Here is a 12103-nt window from a genome sequence, read left to right on the forward strand (position 1 = left end):
TATACAAATTGTTATAAATAAAATATAAACAAATTGGTTTAAATTTGCTTTCCATAAACTTCCAGCAATTCCATGAATCCCAGTATTTTTTAGATATACATTTGTACATATAAAAAATAAATAAATATAAACTTACAAATAAAATACAATAATATAAAATTAAATTAAAAACACACACACACACACACTCTCTCTCTCTCTCTCTCGCACACACACACACACACACTCTCTCTCACACACACACACACTCTCTTTCTCTCTCTCTCTCTCTCACACACACACACACACTCTCTCTCTCTCTCTCTCGCACACACACACACACACACTCTCTCTCACACACACACACACTCTCTTTCTCTCTCTCTCTCTCTCACACACACACACACACTCTCTCTCTCTCTCTCTCGCACACACACACACACACACTCTCTCTCACACACACACACACTCTCTTTCTCTCTCTCTCTCTCTCACACACACACACACACTCTCTCTCTCTCTCTCTCGCACACACACACACACACACTCTCTCTCACACACACACACACTCTCTTTCTCTCTCTCTCTCTCTCACACACACACACACACTCTCTCTCTCTCTCTCTCGCACACACACACACACACACTCTCTCTCACACACACACACACTCTCTTTCTCTCTCTCTCTCTCTCACACACACACACACACTCTCTCTCTCTCTCTCTCGCACACACACACACACACACTCTCTCTCACACACACACACACTCTCTTTCTCTCTCTCTCTCTCTCACACACACACACACACTCTCTCTCTCTCTCTCTCGCACACACACACACACACACTCTCTCTCACACACACACACACTCTCTTTCTCTCTCTCTCTCTCTCACACACACACACACACTCTCTCTCTCTCTCTCTCGCACACACACACACACACACTCTCTCTCACACACACACACACTCTCTTTCTCTCTCTCTCTCTCTCACACACACACACACACTCTCTCTCTCTCTCTCTCGCACACACACACACACACACTCTCTCTCACACACACACACACACACTCTCTCTCTCTCTCACACACACACACACACACACATATATATAAACATACTAATAAAATAAAATAAAACTGGAAAGAGTTCGCTGGGCAAACAACAATCATCACAAACAAGTTGACTACTTCAAAAAACACCTTCAAAACTCACGATGTTGATTGTGAGCGACTTCAAAATATAATTTTACACAAAAATGTATTTTAATAAACTAAAACGTTTGTGAAACTGAACAGCTGGAGGCGCTAGAGAGTTCACACAGCAACCCCATGTCCTCTAGAATAACAGCCCATCATGACCACAGACACCACACAGCAGCAAATCAAATCACATTTGTTTCAATGATCCGCGTCTCGTAAAGCTCCACAACATAGTGCACAGAAAACACTCAGTCACTGGAACAGCATCAGCCGCTTTAGTTGAACCGAATCAAGACGCTCAGATAAACACGCGTGTGATGATGAATGCACACGCGAGTCTAATTCCAGCACATGAGAGAGTAATGAGGGAGAACATGTTCCTCTCCACACCGGAGGAAGCTGATGAAAAACACCTGATTTAATTTCCATCCTGAGCAGCGGCTTTATCTCATTTTATTGCAACTTTGGAGGAGCTGCGGGCGAGACGACGCGCTCCTGTCTGCCAAGATCTTAATGAATAGAGATGAAAATAAAGATTAAATGTAAAGATGCAGAAGGAGACCTCAGCATGCGTCGACATGAAGGCATTATGAGAAATATAATGATGCAGGAAGCACTTCACGCTTTCCATGCAGCTGCGAGGTGCGAAGAGAACTGCATTCTGGGTAAGTTTAATGCCAGGGTTATTATCGTTAATAAAACATAAACTAAAACTAATACAACTATCTTTGTTCATTGAAATAAAGCCGAAAAAATTTTATATAAAAAGGAAAAAAAATATATTTACCTTGGAGACTAACTGAAAAAAAGTTTACTAAAGACCAAATGTAAAACTAAAAGTATTAAAAGCATTTTTGTTCATTAAAATAAAATAAAGCATACATAAAATCAATTAAAATAAAGATTTTAAAAAAGATATAAATATCAGGCAAAAACCTAAAACTGAACTGAAATTTTTAAAAACATTTTTGTTAATTGAAATAAAACTGAAATAAATAAATAAATAAATATTAGATGAAAAAATTAATAGAAATAAAGCTGAATATATATATATATGAAATGTTTAAATAAAAACTTAACTAAAACTAAAACTATTACAACTTTTTTGTTAATTGAAATCAAGTAAATAAAAAAAAACTTAAATTAAAAAAGAAAACAAAAATGCTGCCTTGGCAACTAACTGAAATATACCGTAAATAAATTGAATTAAAAACTAAACCTGAATTAAAACTAACGCTATTTAAAAACATTTTTGTTAATAGAAATAAAGATAAATATTAGAGATATTAAATATTTTTAAAAAGGCTTTGGCAACTCACTGAAATAAGATGAATACAAACTAAACTAAGCCAAAACTAAAAATATTAAAAACTTTTTTTTTGTTAAAGTAAAAAAACTTGCAGAAAAGTTGGTTGAAATGCTCAAATTGCCATTTAAAATGATTAACTGGAGATAAATGTGTCCCTGCAGCACAAAAGCAGTGTTAAGTCGCTGGGGGATATTTGTAGCAATAGCCAACAATACATTGTATGGGTCACAATTATACATTTCTCTTTTATGCCAAAAATCATTAGGATATTAAGTAAAGATCATGTTCCATGAAGATATTTAGTAAATCTCCTACCGTAAATATATCAAAACTTAATGTTTGATTAGTAATATGCATTGCTAAGAACTTCATTTGGACAACTTTAAAGATGATTTTCTCAATATTTAGATTTTTTTGCACCCTCAGATTCCAGATTTTCAAATATTGTCCGATCCTAACAAACCATACATCAATGGAGAGATTATTTATTCAGCTTTCAGATGATGCATACAGCTCAATTTAAAAAAATTGACACTTATGACTGGTTTTGTGCTCCAGGGTCACAAATAAAAACTAAAACTGAAATAAAGATTAAACCTAAATAGTAATATTTAAAAAGAACAAATACTAATAAAAATGACAAAAACACAAAATGACTAAAAATTCAAACTGGAAATAAAATCTAATGAATTATTCTATTACATTATTAATGCTGAAACAGCACTTTTTATGCCCACATCGTGCGTGACGCGCTTCCCCGCCGCTAACTGCATCTTGATTAGTGCAGACGCGGGAAATAAAGGCAAAGCGGTGCATTGTGGGAACTCACCGAAACACTTGCTCTGATTGGTGGCTCGGTCCACGAAGACTTTGGCGGAAATGACGTTGCCAAAGGGCAGAAACATCTGCATGAGCTCCGCGTCGCCGAACTCCTGCGGCAGGTGGTAAATAAACAGGTTACAGCCCTCCGGTCCTGAGAGAAAGACACGCAAATGAGATTTCACACAGAGCCGTACCCAGAAGGCCGAGCGGCGCGCATGCAGACACATATTCAGAGCTCTTTGTTAAACGGAGATCTGATTAAACGTGGATAAGGGAATTGAAGGCACTTTCAAGGTGTTGTGGCTTTTGGGAAAATTGGATAAACATAAATAATTCTGCAGAGTCTCCCGGTGCTTCGTGTGAGATCTCGCTTTAATGACACGACAAAGACTGCAGACTCGTATTGCCAATAATGTTAAATTAGTATCAAATCAAATAAAAAAAGACAAAAAGTCAAATATATTAAAATCAAATCAAAGACAAAACATAAAATTACATTAACAAAATGATAACAAAATGTGCATTAATATTAAATTAGAACAGCTGTAATGAATAAATGATAAGTATTAACAATAGAATAAATAATAAAATAAAATACAAAATTAAATAATTTTAAAATGAACCAATCAAATCAAATAAAAGAAAGAAAAAAAACATAAAAGATAAAATATAAGACAAAATAACAAAAACTAAAAAACATTCAAAGCAAATCAAAACATAAAATAAAATAAAAAAGATAAAACAAAATAAAACAATATTTTTTTGTATTAATATCAAATCAAAAGACAAAACATAACATCACATTAAATAATGAAATGATGGTAAAATATAAAATTACTATTAAAATAAAACAGGGCTAATGGAGTAAATGATAAGTATTAACAATAAAATAAATAATAAAATAAGACAAAACATAAAATAAATAAATATAAACAAAAATAACTTTAAATAATGCAATGCTGGTAAAATATAAAATTACAATTAAAATAAAATAAATGATAAGTATTAACAATGAAATAAATAATAAAATAAGACAAAATGTAAAATAAATAAATAAAAGAGAAAACATGAAATAAAATAATAAATAATATTAAAATCAAATAAAACAAAATACAAAACATAAAATAAAACCAGTCAGTGAGGAAAGAGATTTTGGCCGCTGAGAGGTTTGTATCTGCAGTGTTTGTTTAAGCATCTGTTCTGTAAGAAATGTAATTGAGAAAATGCATCCCACAAGAACAAACGAGCTTCATTTTAACTCGATACAAACGTCTGAATAAACACAAAGGACTCCGAAGCATCTGTACGTCAGAATGAACCTGGAAACTCGTCTGAGAGCTGGTTTACTGCACGGTTACAGACAGAAACTTCACATAATAAATTTAAATAAAATATTAAAATAATACTGAAATATATTAACAACGAAATAAAAGACAAAACATAAAAATGAATTTAAAAAAATCTAATAAAAGCAAGACAATGCATAAATAAAATAAAAAATATAAAACAAAATAACTGATTTAACTATAAATTAAATCAAATTATTAGTCATTCTTAAGGTATATGACATCTGACAACAGAAACGTTATAGTGATCATTTCTTCCCATTTGTGTCAGGATTACACATCAAAACATCTTTAAACGGGTCATATGATGCAATTTCAAGTCTTCCTTTCTCTTTGGAGTGTTACAAGCTCTTGGTGCATAAAGAAGATCTGTAAAGTTGCAAAGACTAAAGTCTCAAATCCAAAGAGATCTTCTTTATAAAAGTTAAGAGTCAGCCACGCCTACCTAAAACACCTCGTTCTGACACGCCCCCACATGTCTACATCACTATGTGGGAAGATTTGCATAACGCCGGCCAAATGTGCACACAAAGAAAGAAGGCGTAACTTTTATTCTCGCTGTAGTATTGTTGCTGCCGCCGCCGCCATGTTGTGAAGACGCTGTGTGTTTCATTGTGAAAGCGAAACTACTTTGTTTGGTCTTCCAAAAGAGGACACGACTAGAAATCAGTGGTTAAGTTGTATTTACAACACTGTTCCAGAACACTTCAACCCAAATATTCAGATGTGTGCAGCACATTTTATGGAGGACTGTGTCCTGATCCTGGGAGAGTAGACTACAATGCCGGCTGTTCTGACTCACAGCCTGTAAGTACATTTTTTATATTTAAAGGATTTGCCACTGATGACTCATACGCGAGTTCTGAGCAGTGTAGATTAGTGCTTGTTTGTCGTTTCTCCGATCACAAATGCAAATGGTTTTATGTTTACGCGGCACAATGCAACACAACGTGTAAAAAGACAGTAGAAGTCATTATAATCTCATGATTTCTCCTGAGCTTTGCGTCCGTCTCTCAGAGCAATTATCACCTGTTCTGCGGAGGGGGCGGAGCCTCACTCACCTTCCCGCTGTTGCTGGGGGATGATGGCTGGTTGCTGGGGAAACGCTTGGTTGATTGGCGCGTAAGCGGCAGGATAGGCTGCTGTAACCCAGAGCGAGAGAGAGAGAGAGAGAGCGAGAGAAAGAGCGAGAGAGAGAATCACGGTCATATTCCTGACTTAACAGATCAACTCGCAGCTTTCTTCCAGCGCTGACGCTGAATACATGAATAAAGCTCATCATCATCATCATCATCATCATCATCATCACACTCCTCTGAGCTTCACAAACTCCACAAACTTTCAAAAGTGTTTTTTAGGGAGTCTACCTCTTTATTAAAGAGGGTTAAATTCAAATATTACGCTTGCTGTATGCAGCAGGGCTATTATCATAAAAAACCTTAAAAAAACGAAAAAACTAAAACTTTTTGTTAATTGAAACAAAGCAAAAGTACACTAAACGAACATTAGAAATAACTAACTAAAATATGTTTACGTTTATTTAAATGGAAATGAATAAAACTAAAACTCAACTAGAACTAAAACGGAAATAAAAATTAATTAAACTCAAATAGTAATCTAAAAAAGAATAATAAAATGATAAAAAAACAAATTACTAAAACTAAATTAAAATGAAAACTTTTAAATTTTATTAAATAAATCACTCACTCACTCACTCACACACTCTCACACACACACACACACATACACTCACTCACACACTCACACACACACGCACACACACGCACACACACACGCACACACACACGCACACACAAAAAGTTAAATATAAAAGGCACACACATTACTCAAATGAAAATATAAATCAATGTGCAAAAAGTAAATTCTAAATATTAATAATTCCTGTAACAGTACAGAAGTAATACTAAAATAACACTCACAAACAAGCCATTAAGCAATGGTTTTATCTTAAGTTTAAGGACTATAAATACTAAAGCTGAAATAAATGAAATCTACAAAAAATATATTTAAAAAGTGACAAAAGCACAAAAAAATGACTACAATTAAAATTTAATTGAAAACTGAAATTATAAAACCAAATGGCAATTCTAAATATTAATAAAAATAATAATAGTACATAAATAATACTAAAATAACACTGGAATGCAGAGTTAAACTAAACCTAAACTAAAAATTAAAATGAAAACTAGGAATAAAAACCAATTTAAAATATTAATAAAAACTGTAATTGTACATAAGTAGTACTAAAATAACTAATAAATAATTCACAGCGCATTAACTTTTAATAATGCATTAGTAAATGTTGGAATTAACATTAACTAAGATTAATAAATGCTGTAGTTCATGCTTAGTGCTGCAGGGTCACATATATTTCTATGAAACTGGACTCCAGCAGCTGAATTAAATGAGGTCACATGACAGCAGACTGTTGATCATCGCATAATGCATATGTTTCAGCAGTCAAATGAGGGAAATGCTGATCCAGAAAACACATGCATAGATTGTCAGATTGTGAATTCACAACACAAAAAACTTCAGGAGAGACTCACCTGCATAGTGCTGCATGCCGGCATACGCCTGCTGGAGAGGATCGGCCATCGTCGGGCTCTGCGCTGCACACACACACACGAGGACACACACACACACACAGACAGACAGATACATGGACGCACACACATGGACACGCACACAGACACATGGACACACACACGGACCCACACAGACACACACACGAGGACACACACACACAGACAGACAGATAGATGGACGCACACACATGGACACGCACACAGACACATGGACACACACACGGACCCACACAGACACACACACGAGGACACACACACACACACACAGACAGATACATGGACGCACACACATGGACACGCACACAGACACATGGACACAGACACGGACACACACAGACACACACACGAGGACACACACACACACACACAGACAGATACACGGACGCACACACATGGACACGCACACAGACACATGGACACAGACACGGACACACACAGACACACACACACGGGGACACACACACAGACAGATATACGGACGCACACACACACACACACACACACACACACACAGACACACACTTCTGTCAATATCAGTCTGATTTTATTTCAGCACTTTCCTTCATTTGCCACTGCCATTTCTATACGCCTGTTGTTTTTACAGATTCAGATCAAATGTGACACACTCCTCTGTGCTTCAGTCCTACATATTATTTTTGTATCAGGATCAATGAATGCATTCGGAAAAACACTAAAAATGCAAGTCATGTAGCTCAAACTAGAATGGCACTAGCAATGCCAAGGTCATGGCTTTGATTCCCAGTGAATGCATATTATGTATAACTTATATGTATATTAATGCAATGTAAGTCGCTTTAGATAAAAACATTGTCCATGTAAATGCAATTCATACAGACAATGGCTTGAAAACACCTCTGCTATGAACATGTTTTCAATTAAAATGTGTCTCCACACACGGGGACACACACACACAGACAGATATACGGACGCACACACGCGCACACACACACACACACACACACACACAGACACACACTTCTGTCAATATCAGTCTGATTTTATTTCAGCACTTTCCTTCATTTGCCACTGCCATTTCTATACGCCTGTTGTTTTTACAGATTCAGATCAAATGTGACACACTCCTCTGTGCTTCAGTCCTACATATTATTTTTGTATCAGGATCAATGAATGCATTCGGAAAAACACTAAAAATGCAAGTCATGTAGCTCAAACTAGAATGGCACTAGCAATGCCAAGGTCATGGCTTTGATTCCCAGTGAATGCATATTATGTATAACTTATATGTATATTAATGCAATGTAAGTCGCTTTAGATAAAAACATTGTCCATGTAAATGCAATTCATACAGACAATGGCTTGAAAACACCTCTGCTATGAACATGTTTTCAATTAAAATGTGTCTCATAGTGTCAAAACAGCTCTGGAAGGTTGGTTTTCGGTGCTAGTCTTGGTTGTTTTATGCTGATCAAGTACTGTTTGAGTTGCTCCAAATCCAAAGATGTTGTGCATCCAAAGCAGGGGAAAGTGAAGTAAGCGTGTTACCTGGGTACGGATGGATGCCGTTGGTGTAGATGGGTTCGGAGGCGGGCTGTCCATTGCTTTGGGGAGGGAGAGCGCTGAAGCCGTTCACCCCGATGGGAGCTGCAATGCCTGGTGGCGTGCTGGTGCCTGGTGGAAACAAATACAGCACTAAAAACTCCATTCATATTCTCTATAGGGAACTTGAATTTTAACAATAACTTAAAAACCTTTAAACACAAACCTACTGTGAGCTACGAGGCTGTTAATTGCTGATATATGCTTTTGTTTTGTTTTTTTAAGAATCTATTCCTGGTGAAAAACTACATTACCCATGATGCTCTACTGCTCTACTGAAAATTCCACCAATCAGAGAGTGGCGCTGAGTAAATGGAACACAACAGTCGGGTTCCAGAAGTAAAAACGCCATTCATTTTCTCCAGATGGAACTCAATTTTTAATGATAACGTACAAACCGTTAAAGACAGACCTGCTGTGAGCTCCGAGGTTATTCATCGACGGTCGGTGCTTTTGTTAAAGCCATTATTTAGTTTGCATTAATGCAACTTATTTTTTAAATAATCGTGTGTTCACAGTCTTGTAGATCTGTCAAATCAACGTTTGTAATTAGTTTTATTTTGTTCTTCTTCACTTTGATACATAAGTTTGAAAATATTTGTAAAAATAATGATTAATTTGGCAATTTTCTTAAATAGCTTATCATATTAATATAATTTTATATTTTTCCATTGTTTTTGGAGTCATTGTTTGTGGGACTGCAGTTTTTTCCCTCATTTAAAGCCATTAAGTCCACAATCTTGACTTTTTGTCTTATTTTCAATTGCTTTGTTGCTTCAAATCAAAGTTTGTAATGCTGTGATTCTCCTTGAATCTGGCTGGTCTGGGTCAAGGCTTCTAATGCTTTAATGAAGACTTTGTAAAAACCTTTTTGGAAAAATGAATGGAAAAAATACTTCAGGAAATAACAGCGCTGATCTGAAGTGAGCAGGCACTTGTTCCCTCCATTATAACTATATAAATGGAGAAGCGTTTGATTGGCTCCTAGTTTACTGTACTGAAGACGGTTTGTCCGCAGGAGTCGCAGTGTTAATAAGTGTTTTCTCATGTCTCCGGTCACAGACGTGTCTCTTCGCTGCTCCTCTGACACTGATCGCTCAACTTCCCTCAGCTTTCAAGGGCATTTCAGTCGTGCCAGATTAAAGGTGACGGGTAACAAGAGTGTGTGTCCACATCACGGATTATCAAAGCGGGAAACTGACAGACGAGAGCGAGAGGAAGAACTTTAATTAATTCCTCGTGACCCTTCCTCTGAGGTGTCTGCGGGCTTTTGTAGCTGGACGCTCAAAGTCGTGCAGAAGCACATCAGGAGTGTGTGTGCGCGTGTGTGTGAGTGTGTGTGTGTGTGTGTGTATGTGTGTGTGCGTGTGTGTATGTATGTGTGTGTGCGTGTGTGTGTGTGCGCGCATGTGTGTATGTATGTGTGTGTGCGTGTGTGAGTGTGTGTATGTGTGAGACGGGGGTCAAACGGGGGTCAGGGATCATCCGTCACAAATCTTCACTCCTGTATTCTTGAGTCAAGGACAATCTGGTCGACGGCGTCAGATTGGCTCAAACTATCCTCAAATTGAGACGGATCATTTCCCATCACACCTCGTGTCTTACTGAGCCACTGTGGTTGACAGAAAACACACTCGCTCTGTTTCAGAACCTAGTGAGCATCACTGTCTACAGTCTACATAGACAGCATCCTACTAGCAACCAAAGGTTTACTGGGTTTGATACAATTTTTCAATGTTTTTGTCTTTTCTGCTCACCAAGGCTGCCGTGTGTGTGAGTGTGAGTGTGTGTGTGTGTGCGTGTGTGAGTGTGTGTATGTGTGAGACGGGGGTCAAACGGGGGTCAGGGATCATCCGTCACAAATCTTCACTCCTGTATTCTTGAGTCAAGGACTCTCTGGTCGACGGCGTCAGATTGGCTCAAACTGTCCTCAAACTGAGACGGATCATTTCCCATCACACCTCGTGTCTTACTGAGCCACTGTGGTTGACAGAAAACACACTCGCTCTGTTTCAGAACCTAGTGAGCATCACTGTCTACAGTCTACATAGACAGCATCCTACTAGCAACCAAAGGTTTACTGGGTTTGATACAATTTTTCAATGTTTTTGTCTTTTCTGCTCACCAAGGCTGCATTTATTTGATAAAAAATACAGTAAAAATTGTGAAATATTATTAATAATTAAAATAGCTGTTTTCTATGTGAATATGTGTTAAACTGTAATGTATTTCTGTGATGTGCAGCTGTATTTTCAGCATCATTACTCCAGTCTTCAGTGTCACATGATCTTCAGAAATCAGTATAATATGCTGATCTGCTGCTCGAGAAACATTTCTGATTATTATCAATGTTGAAAACAGTCGTGCTGCACAATATTTTTGTGGAAACCGTGATGCATTTTATTTTTCAGGATTCACAGATGAATAGAAAGTTCGAAAGAACAGCAATTATTTGAGAATATTTTGTAACATTATAAATGTCTTTACTGTTACTTTTGATCAATTTAATGCGTTCTTGAGTTACAAAGTATCAATCTGAGTAACTTGAGTAACTTTCCAACGGTTTGGTGCGACAAAAAGCTATAAATAATAAAAATTATTTTGGAGAAAATCTAATAAAAGCTGTAGGACAAGATCAAAAAGTATGTTTGAAGAAAATGTTAATAGTGTAAAATAAAATAAAACGAACAATTATTTCTATGCCATTCAGTTCAATGGTCAAACTAAAATGATTAATTAATTAATTAATTAATTACAAAAATCTTACTGACCCCAGAATACAAAGCACAGAAATATATGGTATAAAAAAATCTATATTTTTCAATATGTAAAGACATTTTTGCAATGCACTCTGGGATTCTCGTTATGAATGATACATCCGATTCTGCCTTGCACTGCCAGAACTGAAGTATCTTTCAGGACAGCATTCATGTATAAGACACTTGAAATGCTGTCTAGATAGGCGGCTCACTAGGTTTTGTAAGAGCTTCTGTGTGGATACGTGAATGCAATCAAAAGAAGCTGAAAAACATCAAAACAAAAAAACCTTGTGGTGACAAACAGTGGTGAGAGTAATGGCCGAAACGAACACTTAAAGAACACTAACTGATGAAAACCACAGTCGTTTCCTGCGGGACGGGATGGATTGATCCAGCTGCAGACTGTAATTAAAGCTCTATTCGTGTGTGAGTGTGTGTGTGTGTGTGTGTGAGTGTGTGTGTGTGTGTGAGTGTGTGAGTGTGTGAGTGTGTGTGTG

At 36.8% G+C, this 12103-nt stretch overlaps 1 protein-coding gene across 1 annotated transcript in view; it reads right to left on the reverse strand.

Annotated features, from left to right (window-relative positions):
* LOC107553346 (CUGBP Elav-like family member 4) overlaps window positions 1-12103 on the reverse strand; it is a 125864-nt gene that overhangs the window by 18860 nt on the left and 94901 nt on the right. Inside the window, exons 8-11 of the mRNA XM_016235547.1 lie at window positions 8794-8919; window positions 7231-7293; window positions 5722-5802; window positions 3322-3465 (exon numbers count right to left, since the gene is read on the reverse strand). Of these exons, the coding sequence (XP_016091033.1) occupies window positions 3322-3465; window positions 5722-5802; window positions 7231-7293; window positions 8794-8919 (414 nt within the window). The remainder of the gene's footprint in view (window positions 1-3321; window positions 3466-5721; window positions 5803-7230; window positions 7294-8793; window positions 8920-12103) is intronic.

Source organism: Sinocyclocheilus grahami, unplaced genomic scaffold (genome assembly GCF_001515645.1).
Source record: "Sinocyclocheilus grahami isolate Dianchi unplaced genomic scaffold, SAMN03320097.WGS_v1.1 scaffold471.1, whole genome shotgun sequence".
NCBI lineage: Eukaryota > Metazoa > Chordata > Actinopteri > Cypriniformes > Cyprinidae > Sinocyclocheilus > Sinocyclocheilus grahami.